Source organism: Alternaria novae-zelandiae (genome assembly GCF_023758075.1).
Source record: "Alternaria novae-zelandiae strain BMP 2774 chromosome Unknown scaffold_7, whole genome shotgun sequence".
NCBI lineage: Eukaryota > Fungi > Ascomycota > Dothideomycetes > Pleosporales > Pleosporaceae > Alternaria > Alternaria novae-zelandiae.
The window spans coordinates 726941-754567 of NW_026056967.1; the positions used below are offsets into that span (position 1 = coordinate 726941).

The following is a 27627-nucleotide window of genomic DNA, read 5'->3' on the forward strand; positions in this document are numbered from 1 at the left end:
CTTGCTCATCTCGTCTCCTCACTCCCGCAATGAAGCTCTCAGTTGTGATATACGTCAGTGCGACTTTCCTCTTCTCAACAGCCACGCAAGAACAAGTGAGTGCATCTAGAAACACCCACTCATCATGCGTATACTCTTATACTGAAGCAAACGCTGTAGTCTCTCCGCGAAGTACTCCGATCTCTCAATACCGAAACAAACGGTATGACCATGCTAGGACAAGACGGAGTCCTTCGGAGGCTCAACCCTGCTCACGACACAGTCATGGACTACGTTCAACTCTCGCCACGGCACCTAGCCGAGTACGTCGCAAAGTACCCACCCGAGGCGCGTGAAGTGTGGGCGGGCATCGATGGACGCGCAGTTACGTCTGAAGCACAGCTGTGGGCTGTCCCGAACGACGTCATGCCCCGAGACCCAAGCGCCTTGGTTACTGTACCGCATACCAGTTCGCTGTTGAAGAAGCAGGAGAACAACTGCCGAATGTGGACTTGTACAGAGGACGATGAGTGCAAGGCTGAACACCCCGGATGCAATTCATGCGATGAATACTATGAGTGTGTTGGGGGATCAGGAAGTTGTTCCAGGCTCGTCAGGTGCGATGATACTTTGCCTCCAGCTAGCATCGAGTGAGCAGCTGAATCTGTTACTCACAACGATGGTATTACTATGTTTAAGTAGCTTTGTCTTCGTGCGGTGTTAGGAGCGTGTATAGTACCTCATACAAAAAAAATATCGAACAGCTCTAGAGCCTACATCGACGTTAGATCGGTTACTTTGCATGTTTTTATGTTGATGTAGGCTGTAACTACAAAAATGTAGGTTGCAGACCTGTTCAGTGTTTCCCCATGTTAACGTAGAAGATAATTACGAGTGTGTTGCACACGTCGATGATCTGGAAAATGCCTTTGATTCGGCCCTGCTTCGCGAAATTGGGTATATACTCGGGACCAAAACAGATTACTTACAGCCAATCTTCCCCTTCCCTCCAAAAAAACTGTTCTTATTACTCCAAAACCCTGCTCTCTCCATTCTTCATACCCTGAAAGTGCACATCTTCAAAGACATCTCCATCTTGTGCTCTCGCCTCCTTCAACGCATCTTCCACTGTCCACACCTTTCGGCGGAGGAACCAACTTATCAGGCCTCCTCCCTTTTTCACCTCGTCATGTGTTGCGACCCAGTACTTTGCTCGGAGTGTGCGTTGTGCGAGGATGCCGTTCTTCGCTCCCAGGTTGAGCTGCTGGGCAGAAGATATAGAGACATCGTGGAGGCCGTGTAGGAAAGCGAGGGTATGTAGTGGTGGGTCGGCTGTGGCGATTGGGCTGAGGGCTTCGTGGGGGATGCCGTGTGGTGTGTAGATTACACATTCCGCTTCCTCGCCGTTGATATTAGACGATAGTTCTTCCGCTCCGTCGCCATTTATACTGAGTGTAGAGAGACGCTTCTTAGGCGTCGCTGTTGACAGGAAGGGATGCGTGGCGAAGGTTATTAGGAGCGCGGAGTGGAGGTAGAGGGAGTCTCCGGACGCTGTGAGTCGCGATATGCTGAGCCATGATGGGAGCGGCGAGAGACTGTAGTCGTGCCAGTCGGAGAGGTCGGCGAAGGTAGGTGTTGTTATTACGGTGCGGAAGTGGTTCCAGGAGGATATGAGGTTGGCTGCTTGCTGTGATGCTTGTTAGCCCAGTACCCTTCGTTTTGTCGTATGAGAACATACCTCTGTCGCGAGCACAGGCACATCACGATGCACCTCTAGAAGCGTCTCTTTATGGCAATGGTCGGTGAATTCATGGCTAACAGCCACACAGTCCACATAACTCTCCTCGTCCACCTCTTCCACCTTTCTCTTTTTACTTCTTCCTCTGCCTAGTCGCAGTCCTCCAGCCATTATTTCCACCTGTCGTGCCAACTCCTCCACCTCGGCAATACTCTTCACGGCGCTCTCCGTCGCGTGGAATTGCTGACTGAACCATTTCGCGACATCGCTCTGCCCACCCACGAACCACGGATCTATCAAGACATTGTAGTATACCCGGCTCCCATGTTTGACGGCGTTTGCTGGACGCGGTATCTGAAGCAGCCAAGACGAATCGGCGTTCAGGTGGTGGAGGATGGGCCGGCGCGTTGCGAGCGCGCGAACGACGGCGTCGCGAATCTCGAGGTGGAGTTGTGAAGACGGATCATCCATGTTTCGAGTTTGTCGTGATATGTTCGCGCTGATTCTGCGGTTGCGCTAGATGGACGCGCCGGATTTGCGCACTTCAGGGCGACATCTGGCGCGTCGAAACGGTGACGATGCGACGAAAAGGCGCTAACGGAGGCTGGGGAAATCGTGGCGATGACGCACGGGCGACATGGAAGGCCCTCGTTGCCTCATTCCATCCTCACGACCTCAGCTTTGCGACATTCACACAGTCATCTCACAACTACTTTTGTATCGGTTTCAACGAATGCACTGGGTTAATTTGATATCAGAGCGACGATATGATCATATGGACCCGGCCATAGGATGGTTCCCCAATCGAATAAGTCTTCGTCGCCCATCAACTTACCACAATCTTCGCGCCATAATCCAGCACGTGAAGGCTTTGTTTCCACCAGAATTACTGTGCAAGCCGAGTTTTCTGGTTTATTTCTTGGACGTAGCACCTCACGCTCGGTATAATGAAACCACAACGCATCCTTATGGACTTACGGACTACTATTTCGATGATATGGCTAGTTCTTTTATCTGTCTACGATCGAAGACGCGAAAGGACGTCGACCTGAGTCACCGTTTATCGCATTTTGTGAGAGATTTCCTCCTGCATTTTTCATCTCTACCATCTGATGAAGCTTGTAGGCATCATCAGTGTCATTGATATTGAGTTTGCAAGAGACGAAAAGAACAGGGATGAGCCAAACAACGACTGGTCAATTATTCCAGTCTAATGCCTCAAGGCAATTATATCTCCCTTCCACCAGTCAGTTCAAACGCTTATCGCGTTCGACGGCGTCCAGTGCGCCATTACTTTACGAAGGTCTTCTACTGATAACCCTCTATCCTTCTGCCCATCTTGATCGCTGAAGGAAATGTAAATTTAAGCCGTCTCCTAGTATGTTTTTTACTAGTACACTTGTTGAGTCTGTCTAGACGTGCCGTCCAGCCGATAAACTTCAGCGAGTATTGGCTACACCCTAGCACATACAAGTCTTTGCGACAGCCGATGACAAAGAACAGTGCCCATGTAGGCCATCGCATGCAGTCATCCCGCTCCATCGACTAGCCGAACAAGTCTCTCAACATGAAAGCTTGCTTGGATGAGCAAATTTTGAGCATGTCGGTGCCAAATGTCGGTCATTCGTCTCATATCCAGAAATACGGAGTCACCCGCAGTGTCTTATCGCAGGATTCGATGGAAAGCATCATGCGTGCATTTCACGATGCATGTTCGTGGGTTGACGATGTGAAAGAAATGTTCGCGCGCACTGATACGAGATAGACTATCGATTGCGCGGGAAGACTGCCGAATGCGGCAACGTCGCTGGTAACACGAGTACGGGGTTGCATAGATTGATTGTACGTGCATAAGCGCGTTGTTGGCTCTTTTGCGCCAGCCAGTGCTAGTATCTGAGAAATATTGTGTGAGTAGTTTTGCTGACGTCATTGGGTACATGGAGGGTCGGGCTTGATGCTGGTGTTGCAAGAGCTTCAACGCCATCAGTCTATTCACGAGGAGATGTGAGCGAGCACTTTTGAAGGAGTGACAAAAGTTGGTCATAATTTCTGTCTACTACTACTAAGCTCGTGCCCGTCGTAACCATTCTATACCAGTTGTTCGTTCAATATAAACAGTTGAAGAGGAAAATCCAAACGCGTGAAACCATGATAAAGCAGAACTAAAACGCTGGAGCTATACAAGGCGAGGGAATGAAGGCTCCAAGACAGAAGAGCTACAGCAATTGTTTTGCCGTCAAAACACCTAGACCGCCCGAAATCTTTGCTTGATAAGTGAAGAGAAACTGCTCAAGCTACCCGAGTAGCTTAGTAGTGGGGGTAGGCGACGTAGCCGGTGGGCTGGGGGGTCACCTTCGAGGACGAAGGAGTGTTCACGGGGTAGTGAGCCGCCGAGCTTGAAGGGGTGGCAGCGGGGTACTCCTTAGTAGACGAGGAGGGGGTAGCAGCTGGGTACTCCTTGGTGGAAGAAGAGGGAGTGGCAACTGGGTAGCCCTTGGAGGAAGAGGGGGTGGCAGCCGGGTACTCCTTAGTGGATGACAAAGGGGTAGGGTACTCGGTGGGGTAGGCCTTGGAGGAGGAGGGAGAGTGGATCGGGTAAGGCGCGGACGAAGCACTGTAGTGGGGGATCGAGCTACCGGAGGAAGGGTAGGGAGGGTGGACCTCAGACGAAGGCTTGGGACCAACGGGGTAGGGCTTGGTGGAAGCTGAAGGCTTGGGGCCGACTGGGTAAGGCTTTCCAGAAGACGATGGCTTAGGAGCCTCTGAGTAGTGCTCCGCAGGAGTGGATGGCTTCATGCCCTCGGGGTAGGCAGAAGGGGCTGGGCCGGGAGTGTAAGCTCCACCGACAGTGACGGTCTTGGTCTCGACTACGTGCTCAGTCTTGGTGACAGTGACCTGGGCAGGGCACTGAGGAGCGGGAGGGACACCGACAGCGTAGGTTGGCTTAGGGGCCTCGGGAGTTCCAGCGGGGTGAGTCTCAGCGGGGTATGTGGGCTTGGGGGCATCGGGGGTGCCTGCTGGGTAGGTTGGCTTGGGAGCCTCAGGAGTTCCAGCGGGGTGAGTCTCGGCTGGGTGGGATGGCTTGGGAGCCTCGGGGGTACCAGCTGGGTACGTGGGCTTAGGAGCTTCAGGAGTTCCAGCAGGGTAAGTGGGCTGGTGGGCCGAAGGAGTCTCAGCAGGGTAAACGGGCATGTCAGATGTGGGCTTCGAGCCGTGGATGGTCGATGTCACAGTGACAGTGTTGTAGGTTGGGGTCAAGTAGGTTGAGTAGATGACGCTGGAGTGCTCTCCGTGGCCAACAGAGGTGCTGCATGGCACCCAAGCTGTGTGGGTGGAGGTGAGCGTGGTCGTAACGTCGCCGTGGGGGTACTCAACAGCCGATGAAGGCTTAGGAGTAGGCTTGACGTAACCAGTGCCGTAGGAAGAAGCGTGGTAGACGGGGGTGGAAGCACTGTAGGCTGGGTGAGATGCGCTGTAGACAGGCTTGGAGGCACTGTAGATGGGAGTTGAAGCGTGGTAGACCGGGGAGCTCTCGGCAGGCTTGGAAGCACTGTAGACGGGGACAGAAGCGCTGTAGACCGGAGTGGAGGCGTGGTATGCGGACGAGCTCACTGCAGGAGTCGACGCGCTGTAGACCGGGGTGGAGGCGTGGTACACCGACGAGCTCTCAGCTGGCTTGGAAGCGCTGTAAATGGGAGTAGACGCGCTGTAGACAGGGGTGGAGGCGTGGTAGACCGACGAACTCTCAGCGGGCTTGGAGGCGCTGTAGGCGGGGACAGACGCGCTGTAGACTGGAGTCGAAGCATGGTATACCGATGAGCTTGCGGCAGGAGTGGATGCCTCGTAGACCGGTGTGCTGGCTGGGTAGTGAACCTCACTGCTGGGTGTGGACGCTTCGTACGGCTTGGAAGAGGGAGTCGAGGCGTGGTAAGCACTGGGAGTGGATGCTGCTTCATACGGCTTTGAAGAAGTTGGTGCAGGCTGGTATCCAGTGGGGACAACCGCTGAGTAGCCGTATTGAGGCATGGCCAAGGCCGAGCCGACGAGGGTAGCAGCAACGTAAGAGTAACGCATCTTGATGGTATTGCTGATTTGAATCCTAGGTGATTGATCCGGAAGTTGTCGAGATGGTATTAAGTATTAGAAGACTTTTGTGAGTACACCGTAGCGAGTGTTGGTGTAGGAAAACTGTATGAAAGCGAAGGTGATGGTTGGTGGATGAGTATGATAGTTGAGATGGCACGAAAGTTATATACCGTAGTCCCCAGAGTCTATACGCTTCCATGATGGCTGACGTCGATGCCGTCTCCACTTTGTCAACACGAAGTAACATCTCGCCATGTGAAGGGCTCCGCTCTACGTACGAGCTGTCGATAGCGTGAGCAGCCCGACAGTAGCATCAGCGAAAAAAACCGCAGGGGTTGAGCGAGTAGAGGCACAGCCCTACCGCACAGTGATGCCGGCGCTGCCGGGATGAGCGACCGTTGTGGGCTATATTTGCACCACGCTTTGGCTGTTTCCGGACTAGCGCGCGGTTGTCATCCACTCACGGCACCCGGAGCGCGTATCGCATCACCCTCATCTCAGTCCAGCCCATCGTCCGTCAGACCTCAACAACAGCCGTTCGCGACCTTCGCGCATTCGGAGACACTGCCGGTGTTGCTACACTACCCACGTTCCGCTCCCAAAGATAGCCGGCCACGTTCCTGAAGATCCACCAGGGCCGTAGCCTCGGGCGACCCACGAGCCGGAGCCTGAATTTTCCAGATGTCTACTACCAGCCACCGTGGAGGCTATACCTAATCGGGTCTTTGATAACAGACCCTCGGTGATTCGGATGAGTATTGTATTATCGCCTTTCCTCATTGCGCAGTCAATACTTCCTTACTCCATCGCCAGCGACGCCACATATGCTGACTTGCAGTTACGAGATGTCGGCTTTACCCTCCAGGGTTACCTACGCGAAGAACAAGCAATCCATGGATGCGCTGATGGTCTGTGGCGTCCGACCTGGCATGAACGTTGCACCGCTGACCCAAGTCTCTATGCATATGAGCATCGTCCGTCATGCCCACTGGCGAATGCGGCAGAAAACGTTCTATGCCGCGTCCCAGGAAGCTATGTGACTGAACCTGCAGTACTCTGCGCGAGTAGAGCCGTGTGCGCACTGACACGAGATGCAAGCGTTGGGTTGGGCGAATGCCTCCCCCCTCCACCACGCTACTCGTATTTTCCAAACGACAGCCACTAGGATCACTACCTCCAGGAATATACCGGGCTATTAGGAAAGCTCGGCTATATAGCATATCAGCCACATACATCACACATCGAAGTAGTGCTGATTGTGCCCACAACTCGACTTGCCTCCGCTCTTTGTTGAATCTGGTGGAAGCTTATTCTCTCAAGCTTCTCACAGATCATAGCAAGCAGAGTACCTCAGACAACAAAACCCTGCACAGATCTGCAGACTACACTATGCTAAAACGAACGAATCGGAAAATCTGGCGTCAATGTAGGCCCCAGAGTTTTCGGTTGTTCCTTGATTGAGCTGGGAGCACGATCAAGATTTCGGTACTTCTGTTACCAGAACATTCGAATGCACCGGCGGATCTTGTCTGGCGCCTCAGCGATGCCGTATAAGCCGTTCGCAAACACGGCCGCTGTCATTTACGTTTGACTTCGTCTTATGGCTTGAAGGACTAGCTTCATCTCAACGAATGCAAATTCGCAATAATATTTTGGCGAAACAGCGGATTCACCCAGACAGCCATCTGTATCCATACCGAAGTTGGAAGAGAACTTCCTGCTGATCACAAGCTCAAACCGGATGTTCATACCAGCGTACCTTCACCGAGTTCGCAAGAGGAATATGGTCTGACGCAGTTTTCGTCATGGCGTGGGTAAAATGTCGTGATCATTGTCAACTCAGCGCACTGTCATGCGATATTTTGCTGATACGAGCATCAGCATGGTCATTCCACCGAAGAGTGCCATTATTAGCATCGGATGGCGGTCCAGCCACACTAGGCTATCGCTCTAGATCCAGGTCTCGATACTGTCCAGCGCACAGCAACAGGCCGTTAGTACCCAGCTCCCACGAGGGAACTACAGCCAGACTGTCACCACACTAGAGCAGGAATGCGATAAAGGCATTGTAAAACCTGCACTATTATCTCCAGGTGCAGCGAAGCTGTGAGATTAACGCATGTTGGGCTCAGTACAGGGCTTGGTTTGGCAGCTTGGCACTATCAGGACTTGGGCTGGTAGCGATGACGACGGGTCCGGTGTCCCCGCAAGAGGCAGAAGCAACAGCCTGAGGCTACAGCATACTCGCTAATTTCGGAGAACAGTCACTACCGTTGCAGCATGCCGAATACACGGGGCACAGATACTTCTCCAACTTTGCAGTCCTTATTGATCACAAAGGAGGCAGTAACGGTTGACTTGATAAGATTCACTAAAGGTGGGCGGCGCTCAGATCAGCTACTCTTAGCGCCTACATCAGCGTCATTCTGTCTGTCGTTCGCATCCATCTCGTTCATGGAAACACTGAGCAGGTCTGCAGCTTACATTCAGATTAAAATATACAAAGTAGGTAATCTAACGTCAACGGAGGCTCTAGGGTATCAAGTTACGAAGCAGGCGTTGGTGCTATTATTCGCTCAGCCAGGATCTCCACAGCTGCTCCAAGGCTATCCAATACCGCCATAGCTGGGTAGTCATGCGCGAGAGCGCACAAGGTCCAGTGGAGATCATTACACAAAGCTGGTAGCTCATCATAGCGTCCATCGTTCATGCAGCTGAAGATGAACGTAAGACGAGTATGAACTTCAGTCTCGAACGCTTCGAGAAGTGGGGCTGAAGGTATACGCGAGGTTATTGTAGCTGCTGCATGTGGTTCGCAATGGGGCTGAGTGAGTGTGAGATCGGGTGCGCTGTCCCAAACAACATCAGTGAACATATCCTCGCATGTGAGGAGTGGAGGTGAGCTCGGCATCACCGGCGCCTCTAAGCCATGTTCAACGTAGGTCCCTCTTTCTTCGTCTGCGTCATTTGAAAACCCTTGTTGGCGCTCCTCAAGGGGTTTCGCAAACCCCTGGTAATCAGCAAAGCCGATAGAGTCTCCTGAGGAAGACGGGCTGGACCAAGACAGCTGTTCCTCGTCGACCGTGGACAAAGGCTCTGATGCAGGCACGAGCTGAGTAGCAAGTGTCAGCTGTGGAAAGCGACGTTGATGGTGAGGCAGATTGCTGGAGTACAGCCCAAACGGTAGACACTGTTGGCGCACAGCTGACTGGCGTTGAAGACTGGTCTGTGGCGGTGCTGGTGGGTGGCCAATACCTGATGTGAAATCAGACCAGAATCTGCTCGGACAAGGGTCATCTCGTAGCGATAGCCGGGACTTGCGGTCTTGATCTTCTAGATTGAGACAGCTGTGTTCCTTCAGCTCAGCTGAGTCGTAATCCTCATCATCGGGGATGTCTCGGTGAATCACCGGACGCGGTCGGTCTTCTTGCATCGATAATAATTGGTTCAAAGCGGTATACGCGACGCATTTGTGCGTTTCAGCATCGACATATGCTATTTCAGCGTACCGAGGTGGTGACAAACCTGGTTCTTCGTTTGTCTCCGATGTCTCTGAGACATTGTCCTTGTCACACACATCTGAGACATCGTCCAAAGTAGGTGAGTACAGCAGCGGGCCGCATGCGACAAAGGCGTCCATATCTGGTGAAGAGGTGAAGGAAGTGTCTAGAAGGACCGGTGGTTGTTTCGTGATGTTCCCAAAGTCATCTTCCACGTCGAACATGTCCACATCAACTAGCTCGTCTATGAGCTCAAAAATGTCTTTTGCCGTGGGATACCTCGACGATAGACTGAAGTCATCGTACTTGTCAGCGAGAACGAAATTTTCTCCTGGCACACAACGAGTACCTCTCTTGTTGTCCAAACAGGTACACTCGCCATCATGGCAGTCGCCAAGGAAGCAAGCAGTTGCGCGATAGAGGTCTTCGATATCGCGGTCGTATTCGACAGTTAAAGAGCAGGTGGTGATGTTACGAAGAGACTCTCGTCCCGGAAGGAATGAATGATTAGTAGCATATCGGAGAACGGGGTCGTGCTCGAGTTGCCAGTGCTCCTGAGTAGCTACATCTCCCTCCGTAGCCGACAGGGATGGGTGCGTCAAAGACCGGCCTGGACGGCTACATGGAAGCTCAGGCATGGTATATCGATCTTCGCGAAAGATCGGAGAAGTGTTGAAGTCGGAGGCCACTGATACATGATCGTGTGATTCATGCACTGTCAGGGACGGTTGAAGTTTCAGATCACTGGTGTCGAGAAGATCTGGAGTCAGCAAACGTTCCTGCCGGTGTAACAGCGGATACGTCGATACCTCAGGCAAAGAGCCAGTAGTAAACACACTGCGGAGAGCTAGATCTTCGTCACTGGCATACGGAGTCTCTGCATCGAAAAGCAGCTCCACATACGCAGGAGCCCTGCAGAAAGAAGCGCAGGCCGGCTGCGTGTCCTCTTTGACTGGCTCCAATGTAGTAATAGTCGACATTGTCCGGGTCTTTGCTATCGATGATGGCTCATTGACTCCTCCCGAAACGAAATCGAAGGAATCGATGCGCTTTAGTGGAGGCGTTGTAGACTGCTCGGTTGCTCCAGATTCCCACTGCTCGGCGAAGATTTCGTCGGCGTCAGTGACTTCTGCAAGGACATCCAGGTAGTCGTTTCCATTCTCTGTCTCCTCGATAACGGATGCAGAGGTATATTGACGTAAAGGTGTAAGTGACTCAAAGGTCGAAGGCAATTCAAATTCTTCAAACCGAGGAGGAGTTAACCGTCTACCAGAGGCGCTTGCATGTCGAGGCGCAGCCGAAGAACTCATGGTATTGAGTTTGGCTTATGTGTTAGGATATCGACGCGGAACTAAATTCGAGATCCTGCTTTCACCGATCACCGGAACCGATTGCAGGATGGTAATCTGAGCGCAAGGGTGCTGATGGCGTCCAGAGGCTGAGCAGACTCTCGAGTACCAGAGTGATAAAGGACTAGACGAAGACATAGGAGGATTACGTATACTTCCATTGAGCATGTACTTTGTGTAGTCTTCACAAAATGCATTGTGTGAAATATCAGGGTTGTTGTTATCAGTACCACAACATTGTTTTGCGATACTCTACGACAAAGTGACGTCTGGATATAAGCAAATCAAAGATGTTTCGATGCGCAGTCGATATCGATGCACGAAAACCAGCCTTGACGGTCGCCTTCCGGCCGGAGGGCTTCGTATTCGCAGTGCGAACTCTTATTTAGAAGCTCTCGGCAAACAGAATAACACGAACGAGCGCGTCGAGCCGCTCCTTCAGACCACCCTCAGAAGAACTCTCGAACATCTTATCAGGAAGCAGAATATATACGGTAGTACCAGTGTTTCCTTTCACATCCTGGTACAGCTTCCAGTTTGAGGCAGCCACAGTCGCACATCGCTCAACAAGCAACGCGAGGTATTACACACTAGCGCAGATAAAGTGCAGTACGAGTCTGGAGCCGAGCATGTGGCTGGGAAAATCTTCCTACACGGACGCGTCGCGGTAACCATCCAGCGAATATCCCCCAATTTGATACCAGGATTTGATGAGTTAGACTTGGCTATGCGCGCCTGATGTTGTAAGACCTCTCACGTTTGCCAATAGCTAGAGGCCCCAAGTTCACATCTCCGGGCTTCTTCTTCAGCTGCAGAAAAGGCTTTGTAGTTCTTCCTTTTCTCTTGTCTGAGTGTATGCTTTTCCCATTCTTTCATCACCTGCAACGTCGCTACGACAAGTGCCGGGTCCACAGTCGTCTGACGTATGTAGGCAGATTCATCAGGGACATAACCTCCGCTTGCATCGACATGTCCGTCCCAGAAGCAGTGATCTGCCACGATACCACCATACAGCGGATCAGGATTATTCCCTATCGCGGCGAAGAGCGCATGTCTCAGCGTGTCGTAGCGTGAACCGTGGATGGAGGAAACCTTGGTGCTTGTGACCCACATATATGCGCGTCCGTCTGGACCGATGAAACGCAGTGAGTCGTAATTCAGCGCATGCACGTAAGTTGTCAGAATAGATCTTGCGTTTGGGCCACCTTGGAGTAAGACTTCCGACTTTCGTAAGTTGGTCCTGGGGTCCAGCTTAAGCTCATAAGCCCATGTGGTCTGCTGTGCTTTCGAAACCTTCTTCCCCGATTCAGTGGGCTCTTCGGGACACGTCATTATCCACGAGAATTTTGGGCTGCGGAAGCTGCCAGTCGTACTTTTGAATTTGAACGTATATGCCGGTGGAACAGGATTACGTGCATGTTCAGAGGGGCGTATTGTTCGCCATGCACACGACTCTGGCGTATCCAGCCAGCTGGACCCGGATGACCGTTTGCTCTCCTGGTAAGCATGCAGTGTAGAAACAACGGGTGGAAGACTCCACTGAGGCGGATACGGTGCTTGGCGGTACTGCTCGAGATACCCAGGTAACGACATTGATTCTAATGCGACTGATGGACGTCTTATGGGTTGTTGTAGTCGTTCCGTGGGCTGCTGATCCAGCAAGACTGGAATTGGTAAATCCTCAAGCGGTGACTCGAGATCTTTATCCGGATGCTGCTCTACAACCACTTCCGGTAAGGTGCTGAATATATTTGGATCTCGCGCTTGTTCGAACGATCCAGGACTCCATGGTTCGGCGGCCGCTCCGACACTTCTCGAATGAGGTCGAAGCGATTGTGCAGAGCGTTGATGAGCCAGAGGTAGAGGCGCAAGCTGGGTGGTCACTGGCGCCATGCTTACTGGTCTCTGATCGACGAAGGATGAAACACTCTTTGAATGTAACCGCAAAGCTTGCGCAGATCGCTGTTGATGTAGGAGTGGTGACAGACGCTGGGAGCTGGGCGGCATCATACTGGCAGGGCGTTCCTGTTGGCTTACTGCACTAAGCGATCTCTTTCGAACCCCTTCCACCTCCAAATGCTGCATCCTATGCGCGAGCAGCTCATCTTGCTTCAATTGCTCCTCAGACGTCGTAGTTGGTGGAGCTGGAGGCAAGGGCGCTGGCAGCTCTGCGATAAAAGGCACTGGCGCATCTTCGCTGTAGTGTGGTTGAATATATGATGCTGGCGCAGGTGCATAGTGTCCATAGTATGAGTGGTTGGGCGAAGAGGCCTGCGAGTATCTGTTGTATGGCTGTTGCGGCGGCGACTGCTGTTGCCGATGTGTCTCCCAGCCCTGCCATTGGGAATTAGGAATCGGCGACGACATGGTATTTCCTGCTAAGCTGACGTCTTGGGATGAGCAGCGCAGTAGGGAGTAGGGCTGACGTCTTCAAGTATAGGAAGATCTGCAAGATTTCGCCCCATCCCAAAACATGTTAATCAACACGGGGCGTTGTTGTACAGTACGCGCTATGCGCAACGCGCATTACCCCAGAAAACGGGAACCTTCGGGGAAGATATCAACGAGAATGATCAACAGAAGCAGAACATGTCTTAGTAAGAAGCAGACTACGCGAAGTTTGTGAGGCAAGCGTAAAGGGCGAGCGTCTGAAGGAGCGGGTGCCTGTTGACTGCAGCCGCGGGCTGCTGGGCGCCTGAAACAACGCCTCAAGCCATGCTGACGGCGGCTGGCTATAGTTGAGGGCGTCCCTCAACCACTGTAACGATGGAGCACCACGACACAACCCTTGGGAGTTTCCTGCATACATCGGATTGTTCAATGGCGTGCGACGATGTGCGATTGTGGGTACGCGTGGGTTGCGTGTGCCCTATGTTCGGGTCTAAGCGTACCAGGCTCCCAAATTTCGAAGCTGAACAATTGGTCTCGCATCAGACACCTGCAAAAGAGCAACGTTATATTAAATACATTATAATATACAAGTGTAGACACACATCAAATTGCACACAGTCTACCAAGAAGAGCATAGCAGAATGTAAGCGGCAGGCGGCAAGCGTCACGATTCCTGTCATCTCAGTGGTGGGAGAGAGCTGCACGAATAGTTCCTCTATTGAAAAGCGAAGCACTTCACTTCGTCTTGGAAATGCTAACTACGTTTCGCAATGTACCGAAAGGCAGCACGTCTGCTATCCTCTTCTTACTAGCGAACAGCATGACCAATCTATCCAACCCACAACCCCATCCACCAGTGGGAGGCATACCCCACTCCAGCGCCTCGAGATAACTTTCGTCAATAGCGCCTTCACCCTCGGGGTGGAAATCACGCTGCTGCATGAACTTGCGACGCTGTTCAAACGGAGAATTTTCCTCTTCGTATGCGTTGACGTATTCGCGGCCATGGATAAACAGTTCCACGCGAGATGCAACGCGTTGTCCAGTAGCCTCGTCAAGATAAGACTTTGAGAGTGGAGAGAGCGCTTCAGGGTGCTGAGTGATGAAAGTGGGATTCTTGCACAGCGGCTCGATGTATATCTCAGCAAGAGCGTCGAGAAGACGTGGAAGTGTGGGGTTGGGCAGAGCGGTGAGTTCAAGGTCGTCAAACAGCTGAAGCAGTTCCTTGGAAGCATTCGGTGATAACAGATCAGGCAGCTTGCGACTACAGGCTTGCTCGATAGTGGGTATGAAGGGAAGCTGAGCGAAGGGCTGTGCGAAGTCGATATCTTCCGGCGCCGCTAGGGTAGGGAAGTACGTCGGCCTTAGCGACTCGATCGCAGTATGGAGTCCGTGTACCAGTTGCTCTGTCCTGGCGACGACAGTGGGTAGGGTCGCGCCAACTTCGTAGAACTCGCAAGTCGAGAACTCTGGGTTATGCGTGTTGTCGACACCCTCGTTTCTGAAGGCGCGTCCGATCTCGAAGATCTTGTCTTGACCCCCAACAATCAATCGCTTGAGGTTGAGCTCAGGTGCTATCCTAAGCCGCACAGGGGTGTTGGACACTTCATTTGCGACTGTCTCGAAGGGTCGCGCAATAGCACCTCCAGCGTTGACGTCGAACATGGGTGTCTCCACTTCTAGGAACCCGCTCTGTATAAAGTATGTGCGCACGTAGTCGTAGATCAGCGCCCGGAGTCGAAGGACATCTCCAGGCTCGTCGCTCGTGAGCGCATGAATGTGCGGCCGTCGGGCGAGTGTCTCGGCATCGTCAATCCTCTCTGGGAGGTGGTGAAGGCATGGCGCTAGGATCTGAGGCACATCAAGCGCAAGGACTGAGAGTTGCCCAGTAGATGTCTTTGTAGGGTTGCCTTCAATAGCTATATGAAATCAGAGCCTGATCTGAAGCTGAATGATATATCTACTTACACACCCAATCGCCAATTCTGGCAATCTTCTTGAAGCTCTTGAAGCTCTCATCTAAGCCATCCTGCGGCGTGAGCTTCTTGAGCTCCACCATGACTTGCAGTCGCTGGGTGTCGCGTTCGATATCGAGGAACATCAACTTGGAGCCGAGCAGCCGCACTGAGCGCACCCTTCCTGACATTGTCAGAACCAGACTGGTGCTCATGGGTGGTGCACCCTACCAAACACAGACACAAGGTCCTCCTTCGTCTCCTGGATGCCATCGTACTTGGCGTTGAAGTCGCGTATGGACAAGTTCTGAGTATCCGCAGAGTGGACCAACCTAGGGTGGTAATCGCCCAACGGCTTTACCTTGCCCAAGTGCTCCAGGCGCTTCTGCTTCTCGACGTCATGCGGGCCGGTGTATGCGTCGGCGGCTAGGCTCTGAGCAAAGCGCCGCTGGATAGCGAGATACGCTCGAGCATGTTCCGGTTTAACGGAGCGACTAGCCTGGTGAAGGTATGGGCGGAGAAAGTTGAGGACTGGGCGACTCATGGTTCCTTTTTCGTGTTAGCTAGGAGTCGCTGACAATGCTTTGTAACAAGTTTGTAGTAGAGAGTGGTTCAGTAAAGGGTATGGTGAAGTCAACCGCCCGAAGGCGTCATTCGCAACGGTTCTAAGGTTGTTTTGGATCATCATAGGAAAGGGTGTGTATAAATTGAGAGCGCTGAACTTACCTTTCTCTGGAACATGCCTGTCATGGCATGCAATGACAAGCAGTGAAGAAGATCAAGGTGAGAGAACTTCACAGCTCGGACACCACTCAGCGCCGGAGTCTAGCCGTTAAGCGAGGATAAAGCGTCTATAAAGCTCTTCAAAGCGTCTGTGCTCTTTCACGTGACCTCTAGCGTGCCAAGACTAACCGGCTACTTAAACTGCGCTGCCCCCGTCCCTCCCAAGCTCTGAATACTTGTTCGTATTCCCTAACCACCCCCCTACGTTTACGAAGTACACCTGCTAACAATCTTAGACCTTCTTGCGATTACCTAGCTCAAAGATTAGGTTAATCTGAGCGCCTGGTCTGCATTGCACAACGCGGTACTGGGTTCTCACGAGCTTCCTTCGGGAATCTCGGCGGGGCAATTTTTGCTGGTCACACATCTGTGTTGCTTTTTCATTGATGACATTGCTCTATGCAGTGTCTTGAGGAAGAAGATCTTCGCATCGATTTGCTGCACCCATGGTATTGTGTCAGACCAGGTCAACAGTTCCCAAGAAGATGTATCTTTCTACCCTACGTATATATAACGTTCGGTCATCATCTTGAGCCCAGGTAGCAGTCTGGCTGAAGTTTTAAATCTTAAAATTTTGAGGTTTCACCGCGTCAGTCGCTCGGAGTCTCAGTTCGCAACTGTGGAATTTACATATACGCGCTAATAATTCATCAGTTCGCCCGCCAGCCTCCTCTGGTATTTCTCAATCACCTCCTGACAACGAACCACCACGCCAGCAGCCAACACGCGCACCCTCTCGTCCTCCTCGCTCCCCGCCCCTAGACCCTCGAAGACCATCCTCACCCAGGCCTGCGTCTCCATCAGCTCCTTGCCTTGCTCCGTAGCCACACGCTCCTTGTTCTCGTTCGTCTCCAACAGCATCAGAAAGCCGAACAAAACCGCGTTCAGGATATTCTTATCCTTACTCGCCAGCCCGCGCACCGACAGTAGCAGATCCCAATACTCGCGCGTCATCTGCGGCAACGCGAGCGTGTTCGGGCCGGACGCGTTAAGCAACAACGACAGAGTCTGCAGAAAGGGTGGGAGAAGGTGAGTAGACGCGTATATCGAGTCGTTGTTCGCGCGAATCTGCAGCCACCAACGGCCCGTGAGTGGGAAGAAGAAGTTATCTGCCACAATCTGCGCAAGCGCGTTAGGTATTGGCTTGTGTCGCTTCTTTTCGACTTCCATGCGCGAAGAGAATGTTCGGACTTTGAGTATGTTCGGGCCGCTGAGCTGATCGGCTGCTTGACTAGCCATAGGCGATAGCATCTCACGCACCATGCTGCTTGAAATCTTGGCTACTGTAGGCGCCTTGTTCTCCTCAGCGTACATCTTGTGAAGGTGTGGCGGAAGCTGTTTGCTAGGAAAGTCGGGCTTTGCAGGCACCAAATCGTCGGTCGATGTGTCCTTCATGCCCGCCAACTCACGCGCCCCGAGGCCGAGAGTCGTGAGCATGGCGATGCGTTGTTGCAGACTGTAGTCACCTGAGAAGAAGGATCGAGCGAACCATTGTGCCATCTGCGCTGGTTTTGCAAGGAGCACAGCAATCAAGGCTTGTTGCCGTTGCTGCGCGAAACCTTCAAGCTCCGAGTTGTCTTGCAATCCCGTAAGCAAAGTGGCTAGTTCTTCGAGATGATCGATGACTTCAGTTCCAAAGTTCGCTTTTCGGCGAATCAATGATGCTGCTGTGGCTAAAGCGAGTTCGTGGCGATCGTAGTTCTCTTGGTCGCGCAGCCCTGCTATCAGGTCTCGGATGTAGACCGGCGCGGTGGGCTTGTTACGATTTATAGCCGTTGCATCGTCTGTATCGTCTTCTGGGTCGGAGTCTGGCTTCTCGTACACTATCAGATCTGCATCCTCATCCTCGGAGTCGGACAAGACCTTCACAACCCTTGGGCCTTGTATCTCGGTAATCCCGGAAGCTTTGGATACCTTGGGAGGCGGCTTGGGCTTCGATTGAACTCTCTTCGTGCTCGCCACAGTATCCTGTTTAGTGGCAAGATTCGTGACTTCTCCAATCTTATCGTCGACCTCAGTAAGGCGTTGATACCAGCTTGCTTCTTCTGCCTCGCTACCCTCCAACTCAAACTTAAGCTGAAGTTCCGGTTTGTCCACCATCTTCGAGATAGCAACACCAACTGCGATACCTAGAAAGCGAGCCCTTGTAGATGCCGCTCCTATGCGATTTGACATGCCATTGACGTGATGGGTTGACTTTGCCATCATAGTGAGGAACATGGGCTGGGAACGCTTTACATAGCCACTGCACATGGCCAAGGTCTGAGAAAGAGCTAGAGTACATTAGTGAGGGATAGCGATAGAGTGCAAATACAAAATACCTTCTTGTTGCACCACAGGTGTGTGCCTGATGTATACTGAATCGCCAAACATCTTTATGAGACCCTCCAGAAGAGTATATAGCTTGTCTAGATATCGTCAGCGTTGACTATCAATGGGCGTATGATGATTACGGACCCTCATCTTTGGCCAACGCAGCTAGAACACTTCGCCTGGCTGATAGGGAGTCATCAAGCGCAGGAACCGTTGACCGCGTAAGTGATGTCACGAGCTGCTCTTTCAGGACGTCATTGTCCTTGATGAGCATGGAAAACAGAGCGGCGGCAGATGATATGGTGACAGATGTTGCAATGGGGGCGTCGTCTTTACTAGCAGTCTCCGTAGAGAAATACTTCTTCGCCACGAATGCGACTATAGCGTTGTGATACTTCCGTTGCTCGAACGTTTTCATCTGGGACAAAAGATCAGGCAAGCGCTCAATGGCCCCGCTACCAATCAATGTCGGAACAAGGGCGCTCATGATATGATCTGTATTGTCAGTATGTATCAACAGACCTTGACAGAGTTTTGACGTACCGGTGTACCCCAATCCTAGCGATTTCGAACATAACTCAACAATGGCGGCAAGATACTCCTCGTTATCTGAGTTGCGCTCGAGCGAGACGGCGATGTTGCGTCCCAGCCACGCTGCATACTGCTTGCCATCCGCGACCCAATTTGCGTCTTGGTGGGCCTCATCACTCTTCTTGAGCACATCTTCGGCCTCCGCTGCCATTGATAGTAACCGACCGGAAGCCACCTGCGTGATGTATTCTCTCCAAATGAGTTTCCTTTGTGTTGGGGTTTTCCCAAAAGCTAAAACGTCTTGCAACACGAGATGGGATGTTTCGTCGCGGCTCAACACTAGAATTAAGACTTGGAGAGCGTCCGCAATGTGCTCAGCTGTGTTTCGCGCTTCACCGGGTGCCTTCTTCTGGTGACTGTCCTGAATAAGCGAACGAAGCCTCGTGTTAAGATGTCCAAGACATGTTGGGTTTCGGAGGATCTTCTCGAGCTTTGAAACTTCGTCGGCGTCCTTGATAGTTCTCCAGTAATTCGGGATGGTGTCGTTGATGAGTTGATGCGCGATGCTTGCGTTTAGTGGTTCTGGTAGTAGGAGGCTGAACCCTTCAGTGGTAAGATAGCTCAAAACAGCATTCACGGTGTTGCGGCTGGGTTGGTTCTTGAGTGCCTCAAGTGCCGATTCTGTGGAGTTGATGGAAACCACATCTTCTTGTATGCTCAAGCTCTTGACTTCCTGAATGAGAGGTTCTTCCTTTTTGACTTTCCTGGTGGATACGGCCGTGAGAAAGTCGGCCATGGCGTTTAGAAAAGGTGTTCAGGCGTCTATGCCCACACCAATTCAACGGAAACACGAGTCGTTGTTCCTGCTCTATTCGTGATCAATGCAAAAGGCAGACGCTCAGTGGACCTTACCCAATCGGTGTTTCCTTCCCCATGCGAGGGCCCACAGACTAGCGGCTTGGCAGACCGTCTACGCTCTGATGCCTACAACCACCGTTTGCTGCCCTTGACTCTGCCAACAATCATTCTCCACACATTTCTACAGGATGGCTGTCAGCATCGATAACATGAGTGCGGCATCGACAAGCAGCCCGCGAGCGAGATGGTAAGCTGGATAATGAGAGAGGCAAGAGCTCTTGACTGATAGCATGCAATAGGAAGTACCTGGACAACTTCCTTACTCGCAAGGGCCCATTCACAGATGATGAAGCTTTCATGGCCGGCGAACAAGTTATCGAGTATCTGAGTAATCTCAAAGTTCTGTAGGAAAATCACGTTTCCGAAGCGCAGGGTCTCATAGCTAACCATTTGCAGCGTCATGTACGTTTATACCAATACTCGACGATAATGCACGACCGCCCCTCATGTCGCGTCTTTACTAACTATTCTTTTAGCGGAGCTGGTGGTCTAGGTTGCGAAATCCTCAAGAATCTTGCCCTATCCGGATTCAAAGACATTCACGTTATCGATATGGACACCATTGACGTCAGCAACCTGAACCGACAATTCCTATTCCGCGCCTCGGATGTGGGAAAATACAAGGCCGAAACAGCTGCTGCTTTCGTCGAGAAGCGTGTTAAGGGCGTCAAGATCACTCCCTACTGTGGCAAAATCCAGGACAAGGACGAAAGCTACTACATGCAATTCGGTCTTATCGTATGCGGTCTGGATTCCATAGAAGCGAGACGATGGATCAACGCAACTTTGGTGGGGATGGTGGATGAGAACGACCCGGATTCGATGAAGCCGTTAATCGACGGAGGAACAGAGGGTTTCAAGGGCCAAGCACGTGTCATCTTCCCAACCATGACCTCATGCATCGAATGCCAACTGGATATGCACGCTCCTCGCGCGGCAGTCCCTCTTTGCACACTTGCTACTATTCCACGTCAACCGCAACATTGTATCGAATGGGCGCATATCATCGCCTGGGACGAGGAGCGTAAAGATATAACTCTCGACACCGACGACCCGGAGCATATCACCTGGCTGTTCAACAAGGCTTCCGCTCGTGCCAAGGAGTTCAACATCGAAGGCGTTACCTACAGCATGACGCAAGGTGTCGTTAAGAACATCATTCCGGCCATCGCGAGTACAAACGCCATTGTAGCAGCCAGTTGCTGCAACGAAGCGTTTAAGGTGGCGACAAACACCGCTCCTTTCATGGGTTTCCCGGGTACAGACAACTACATGATGTATACTGGCGATGACTCCGTCTACACATATACATTTGAGCACCAGAAGAAAGATGACTGCCCCGTCTGTGGCGCTGGCAACATTGCTCGTCCTCTCCAAGTTCTTCCCGGTATCACGCTGCAGGAGTTCATTGAGGGATTGGCAGAGCGACCAGAAGCGTATGTACCCCAATCCTGATCTCATATCCCGAACTCCGTCTACAGTATACTGACCTACCCAGTCAACTCAAGAAGCCTTCTATTCGTACAGGCGAGAAGTCACTCTACATGCAGCTCGCAGGTCTCGAAGAACAGACCCGACCCAATCTAGAGAAGAAGATGGTCGACCTGGTGGAGGAAGGAGAGGAGCTGCTCATCACGGATAGGAGTTTCCCCACCCAGTTCAAGTACAAGGTCGTATGGGCATCCAAGTAGATTTCGGGGCTCAGTCGCATTGAGCTACCTCATAGGTAAAGCCGGCGGAATGACCCTGCAGGACACATCGCGCCCGTCAGAGCAACGTAAATATGCTGCACAACATGTAAATCGATGCCATGCCACGAAAATGACAATCGCACGGTATGCTATCATGTGTCTTTGGTGTCCGTAAATGTACAGCTACAATACAGATATCCATGTCCCTTTATTGTACAGCCGCCTGCTTCTTCTCTGCACCACTGACGTCGACTGGTCCCTCCTCCTCAAGCGTCTCCTGCCCAAATGGCTCCGCATCTCCATCGAGCACTCTGCGAACCTTCAGCGTTGCTTCGGCTCCAAACATGCCCACAACGCCAATCCTCCTCTCTAAAGGTCCCCAAATCTTGACTGGTGGCGCCTCGCCCCTGAACAGCTCCCGTCCCGCGTGTATCAGCTCGTTGGCCGCAAAACTGCCCTTAGCGTACTTGGGCTCATAAGCCACGCGATCCCACTCCTTCCTTTGCAAGCGCAAGAGCTGCTGCTTCATGCTATCCGAGACAGTATCGCTAAGCCTGATGTCCGCGAGCTTAGTGCCCATCCTTTCGTCGCCGCCGGCTTTCCTCTCGCGCTTCTTAGGGCCTCCTCCGCTGCCCTTGTTACCTGCCGCACCAGCGCGGCCTTTTCCACCTGGTCCTGGTCTACCGCCTTCCCGGCCACGTAGATTGGGCCCACGGAGGTTCGGTCCTCGTGGACCACCAGGCCCGCGAGCAGGGCCATCAACCTTCTCGCGGGTTATACGCAGGGTGGAGGGGGCGCGGACCATCTGGCCCTGAGGAGGGGTGGAGCCGCGGGTCGTCGTTGGGCGCGCTGTGTTGCGGGCGAAGCGGGGGTTGGCGTCTGGCTGCGCATCGGCGGGGGCATTGTTTTCGGGGATGAAGCCGTCCTTGTTGGCTTGAGGAGAAGGCGAGCCCGGACTTCGTCGTGCCGTCTGGCCGCTGGGGAAAGAGCCTCGTGCGAGTGCGCCGGGCTGGATGCGGCGATTTTGGAGCGAGGTGATTTGCTTGAGAGCCGTCGCTTGCCGGGCTTTGCGGGTATTTGGCGCTGACTATATATCAGCATTGACTTGACAGGGCCATTGAGCGTCTTCAAGGCGTACGGTGGGCTGGAGACGCTGCATCGCTGGGTTGCTCTTCCAGTCTCTTTGCGGTGCTGTGGAGTGCCCTCGCTGAGCACTTGGGTAGTATTGCTACATCCGCTGCTAATGAGCGCCTCAAGGCGCCCATTGAAGGGCACATGTGTCGCTGGGCCATGCTGTGTGGACGGCTGCATTCGGCACCGTCACTCCAAACTCCAAAAGTTCAAGATCGCGATGTCTTGGCAGACAGGGATCTTGCCCGCTGGTCCTCCGCACCACGTGCTCCGCTCTTCACTCCACCAACAGACTGCGCCTTCCTCGTCGCTTTCACTGGACTCAAGTCATCCCGTCTAAGTCAAAGCGCCCTTTGTTTTGAGAAACACGTGTTTTCCGTCGCGTGCGCGTATCGTTTACTCGAGTTCCGCGACATTCTCGACCCTTTCATCGCAACTCATCTACACCACCTGCAACCCGATTCTTCGGTCGCCACTCTTTTGGAATATTATACACAAACTGAAGTCGCTCTTTAAACCATACTGTTGCACTCTGCCTCAACTGCATTCTGCCTCAACGGCGCATCACTTAACACCGGGGAAACATCAACAACAAACACACATCACCACTTCAGTCAGCCTCTCCCAAAGCACATTCTTCTAAAAGGGCCTGTTCTGTGCTGCTTCCAGCGCATCAACACATCTTTTCACCTTCTCAACCCACGATCCAACATCATCGCTATGCTCCGACGCACACCCACCACCATCACCCTCACCCAGGCGGACATTGAGCAGTGGGAAGCTAGTCGCCAACGCAAACTCCACGAGGCTCAGCAGAAGCTCGAAGCTGAGATCGCTGCGAATGAATCCAATGCCGCATACAAACCCAAGGAGTCCAAGCAGAAGTCTACCAAGGACCGTATCATGGGTGGGACTGTAAAGGGCTACTGAAGAACCCTGCTCGCTCCGTCTAACGACCATCGCCGTCTCCATGACTCATCTCACTGCTTCATCCTCGGCTCTTGGTTCTTTGCGACACTTTAAAATGCAGCTTATTCGCATCCGACCTCTTTGCGAGTAGCGAGTCTTCTGGCGTCATCTTGTATCACCACAATTTTGGAATTCATCCGTGGCGCGTTTTGGCATACATTTCCGGCTTTGCTCTACGGCCATTGGTCGGTATGCTGGAATCTCCTGAAAGCGACTGTAACGTATGCCTAGTCACACGTAGCAGGCTACCCACGCACGTCCGAGTCATTGTGAGAAAAGTCTGGGGAACTGAAGAAATGTTAGGCTATGTATGAGTCAGAGAACCGTTCTCTTTGTATCTATGTATGTACCTGATAAACGAGGTGTTGGGTTTCGCACTGTAGTCGATGTAAAGAAGACCAAAAAGCTATGAAGTGTCATTTGATTCTTGGGGGTTTGTATGGGTCAGAGGAAGCTCAATGTACACAGGATTCACAACTTTTGGTATCTGTTGATATGTACATGTAACATTTCTTGTACACATTGCCATGTTTGTTGGTGCAGAGTGACAGTGACAGTAACCACATGATTGGCATTACCAAAGGTCGTTGTACTCGATAAATGGCAGACGATCATACGCCAGCCACATCACAGTACCTAATTGCTTTTCGTCACGAAAATGCTCCGAGGGACCCAATGACATCCGGCAGCGTCAACGTTGCCAATAGTATCAACGAGGCGTGCAGTCCCGGAACGTCGAGACCCTTCCAATGGGCCAGGACTTGCTTTTGCGGCAACACGGGCGGTCACTTTTGCACACCGATCTTCCCTCACATCGCTACGTGTCAAAGGATTGGCTTGCAATCCTGGTGAACGTCCCGTGTGTGCGCTCACCCAAGCCCTCGGTAGCGTAAGTGAATGCAACGAAGGATCTGACGCCAGCAGCGCTTTACGTACGAGAGTGTCGGGTAGACCTCTACTCCTCGCCACCGCTGAACCCATTTTCAGTTCCGATAGCTGAATGGCAGATCATTATGTCCCCAAGGCCATCATGTAGTTGTCAAGCAATAGTATACGTTCATTATAACCACATCGCAAGCATAAGCGAAGGCAATGCGGCTCGTGGCTCGAAGTTCCAATGTCCCCGTTCGGACATCGATCCCAAAACGACAGCCACGCCCGTTGATAAACGCCATACCCGCCACCACACCGAGGGTTGCATTGGAAGACGGCTTCTTGGGGTCCAAGTTCGAGACCCTTGGAAAGGGTCGTAATGTGGAGGGAGGAGCGGGATGACCTACATGCCACTCATAGATATAGCTAGTATGTCGATGGATTGCTGTCTACCTAGGTATAAGAGATCGCATATGGCGATAAGGCTGGACGGGTTCGTGGACGCGAGCTTATAGGGCTGGAGGTAATGCATAGTATACATGGGTTCGTGCGTCGCTTGGAGGTATGGCGTACTTATGGCGAGCTGATCGTATTATCGAGATGAGATATCTACGGCTCAATGCCGTCTTGTTCCTGGGTCATAGTAGTCGCCTGTTGATATGCCTTTTCCGGAACACCTCATACAAGAGAAAAGCTGAACACCCTGGAGCCTACATCAGGATAAAAACATGCAAAGTAGGTAGCGGTACGTCAACGTAGGCTCTAGGGTGTCCAGGTTTTCCCTTGTATGAGGTGTGAAGGTTGTCACAGTTGTGTGCGGACATCGATAACGCCTAACGGATGCCAATCATATTTTATCCTTTGCATGCTGGCATCGAGTGCTTGGAAACACGGCTGGTAAGGCTGCCGCTCTCAGGGTACGTTCCTTGGTTCATGCGGAGAACGATTACTCCGCCTGCCGAGTGATTCTGAGACATCAGCCGCAGGCCTGGCAGGCCGTGATACGAGTATCAGAGTACGCAGTTCAAGGGCGTCTTGTTATGTAACCTACCGAAGTGTAGACGTGTAGTCACAATATGTCCAGGGCCGAGACACATGTACTGATCTGACTACGGGCCGACTACTCTCAGAAGCTTCGAAGGATTGTGACGTTCTAGTTCGGACCAGCTCCCCAATCGCGACGGTCTACCGCCTCTACGCATACTGACCCACAAACGAGGCGTTTTTCGGGTTCTATTTGGGTCGCAAGTACTCGCTCGTGCAGGTTGCGGATGGTGTGAAGTGATTGTAGCGTCTCTTAGCGTTCTGCAGAACCATGGGATGAGTAGCTCGCGGTAGATCAGACGTGGCAAGCCAGGTCTTTGGGTTATACGAGACAGAGTAGTCTGAACCAGGCAGTTGGTGACTTCGGGCGACGACGGTCTCCTTGCAGGGCAGAAGGCTAATGATTAGTATGTTGGGATAGATACTCTCACGCGGGTTTCATGAGCCTAGGCACATATAGAGTGGCGGAACCAAGACGACCGAACCGTTTGAACTTCCTCCAGCTCCTCACTTCCCCACGAATCCAAACGGCACGACAGCGGCTCGGGTTCATCTTGCCTTTCAAGCGGTGGTTCGTGAGTACGGGCCAACATGTACCAAGAACAAGTCTGCTGAAATGTCCGCCAATCAGAGTTTTGTGCGTCTCCAGTCCGAACGATGCCTAAGAAGGCGAAGGGGTTTCTGCAGGCACAGTGCAGGGCTAATGCGCGTTCTCCGTCTCGCTACCTCAGACGGACCACACTGTTTCTGAGGCATAGCGCCCTTCCCACAAGCCAGTCGAAAAGGCCAGAAATCATCGCGCGATGAGGGTGCATCAAGAGCAGGTCATTGCGAGAGAATGCTATACTTGAGACATCCATAGATGGTTTGGGAACGAGTTGGGATGGTCGGTTCGTGCGTCATACCTAGACAGGGTCAGGACACGTGCCGACCTGCCACCCGTGGACAGACCTCATCCAACGTTCGGACAACACAAACTCGTGTCCACAAGCAAGTCAGCGGCGCAGCATCACAATGACGAAGCCTGTCCTAATCGAGTCAGTATCGTGACCCGATCAAAACAACGAGAAGTATTTACGCGTCGGCACGCGTTTGTTGGGGAACCCCACCAAGCGGCGCTAACGCGGGAAAGAGTGCTCGAAACCGCCGGACGTTGCAGAGCTGACTACGCCACCCAGTGCTCACCGGAGCCTGGTTGGTGCAGCTTACGATCGAGGCTCTCAACGCAGGTGTCAGACCGGAGATTTATGGGACAGTTCGTGCTTCCCGCACGTTTTTTGCTTACTCCAACCGGCAGAGCAGGCACAAGCAAGCTGAATAGTTCACAGGTCCACAGCAGGAGACCTCGATCGATGGCCACTCTTCATGGTGACCAAGTGGATCGAGGAGCAGTTGGGCTTCCCGCCACCGGACGTCAGTGATGAACCGCTAGGGATTGTGAACGATGACCCGGGACCACTTGTAGCGAGCTATCGATTTCCTCAACGGTTCTCGGAGGGTCGTTGCCGATAGTCAATTGGACGCGCCAGACAGTTCTGTACGAGAAGGCTCGCGATAGCATCAGTGCTGGGCGTTCAGTCAGCAGCAATCTCGCAGATCCGTGGTGGCTGGAAAGCCAATCCTGCAGGTAGCCTGTCGAGTCTCGACTCCATCGCAACACCATCAGAACCGATGATTTGGGACTCTCCACAAAAGGATCCTGTTGGAAGGGGGGATTTTTAATCTCAACCTCTGCGAGCTACTACGCCGCAAAGATCTTTGCTAGACGCCCGTGGATGCCGTCTTGGATGCTGTCGCGCTTCGGTGTGGGAAGCCCTTTGTCCATTGTCGCGAATCACGATGCACGAGCTGGGAAAAGACATGCGAGCTGACCGTGCTGCCTTCGGCTCCTTCGAGCCAGTGTCCTTGCGCATGCGAGCCCTGTTCCTGAACCCAACCGTAATCCATGTCTGCAGACCCGCCCTCTGCTACGAATCCTAGCCGTCCTCGCATGTCTTGGCCACTAAGCTTCTGGGGGTGAGGCCGCGCTAAACCAGGGGAGAAGTGTACCTGCAGGGGTGAAGATGGTCCGTTCCCTTTTGGATCGCCGCACCCACTTGACCTACCCCCAGGCCGCCCAACCAGGAGCCACATTCAAGACCAGGCCGTCTTCCTGCATCACTGCGGCTTCGCTCTCATGCCGTGACGGCTTTTCTTACTTCTGCCAAAACGTCCCGTCGTTCTTTTTGCATCTGCTCGGCCCTACGCGCCCTTAATCCGACCAAAACCTTATTCACTCTTTAGACTCTCCGCGTTCGAGCTAACGGCAACCAACTCACTCCACAATCGTTTCGTTTTCTCATCTGCGACATCCGTTCCGCCTGACACTGCCTATAC

The 27627-nt window shown here is 52.6% G+C and overlaps 8 protein-coding genes across 8 annotated transcripts; 3 read left to right on the forward strand and 5 right to left on the reverse strand.

Annotated features, from left to right (window-relative positions):
- Positions 1–29: 29 nt before the first annotated feature.
- On the forward strand, positions 30–623 carry J4E88_004250 (uncharacterized protein; the record flags this gene model as incomplete). The annotated part of the gene is made up of 3 exons (XM_049397897.1): positions 30–95; positions 160–557; positions 620–623. The coding sequence occupies 3 exons, from the start codon at positions 30–32 to the stop codon at positions 621–623; spliced, it is 468 nt and encodes a 155-aa protein (XP_049256342.1).
- A 383-nt stretch (positions 624–1006) lies between these two features.
- On the reverse strand, positions 1007–2188 carry J4E88_004251 (uncharacterized protein; the record flags this gene model as incomplete). Its single annotated transcript, XM_049397898.1, has 2 exons — positions 1007–1666; positions 1718–2188. The coding sequence occupies 2 exons, from the start codon at positions 2186–2188 to the stop codon at positions 1007–1009; spliced, it is 1131 nt and encodes a 376-aa protein (XP_049256343.1).
- A 1836-nt stretch (positions 2189–4024) lies between these two features.
- Positions 4025–5791, reverse strand: J4E88_004252 (uncharacterized protein; the record flags this gene model as incomplete). Its single annotated transcript, XM_049397899.1, has 1 exon — positions 4025–5791. The coding sequence occupies one exon, from the start codon at positions 5789–5791 to the stop codon at positions 4025–4027; it is 1767 nt and encodes a 588-aa protein (XP_049256344.1).
- Positions 5792–13778: 7987 nt separating this feature from the next.
- Positions 13779–15542, reverse strand: J4E88_004253 (uncharacterized protein; the record flags this gene model as incomplete). The annotated part of the gene is made up of 3 exons (XM_049397900.1): positions 13779–14962; positions 15012–15182; positions 15230–15542. 3 exons carry the CDS (start codon positions 15540–15542, stop codon positions 13779–13781), a joined length of 1668 nt encoding a protein of 555 aa, XP_049256345.1.
- Positions 15543–16420: 878 nt separating this feature from the next.
- On the reverse strand, positions 16421–19421 carry J4E88_004254 (uncharacterized protein; the record flags this gene model as incomplete). The annotated part of the gene is made up of 4 exons (XM_049397901.1): positions 16421–18054; positions 18103–18189; positions 18239–18589; positions 18638–19421. 4 exons carry the CDS (start codon positions 19419–19421, stop codon positions 16421–16423), a joined length of 2856 nt encoding a protein of 951 aa, XP_049256346.1.
- A 250-nt stretch (positions 19422–19671) lies between these two features.
- J4E88_004255 (uncharacterized protein) lies at positions 19672–21234 on the forward strand (the record flags this gene model as incomplete). The annotated part of the gene is made up of 4 exons (XM_049397902.1): positions 19672–19730; positions 19783–19887; positions 20020–20979; positions 21042–21234. The coding sequence occupies 4 exons, from the start codon at positions 19672–19674 to the stop codon at positions 21232–21234; spliced, it is 1317 nt and encodes a 438-aa protein (XP_049256347.1).
- Positions 21235–21442: 208 nt separating this feature from the next.
- Positions 21443–22393, reverse strand: J4E88_004256 (uncharacterized protein; the record flags this gene model as incomplete). The annotated part of the gene is made up of 2 exons (XM_049397903.1): positions 21443–22321; positions 22373–22393. 2 exons carry the CDS (start codon positions 22391–22393, stop codon positions 21443–21445), a joined length of 900 nt encoding a protein of 299 aa, XP_049256348.1.
- A 692-nt stretch (positions 22394–23085) lies between these two features.
- J4E88_004257 (uncharacterized protein) lies at positions 23086–23295 on the forward strand (the record flags this gene model as incomplete). Its single annotated transcript, XM_049397904.1, has 1 exon — positions 23086–23295. The coding sequence occupies one exon, from the start codon at positions 23086–23088 to the stop codon at positions 23293–23295; it is 210 nt and encodes a 69-aa protein (XP_049256349.1).
- Between the last annotated feature and the right edge of the window lie 4332 nt (positions 23296–27627).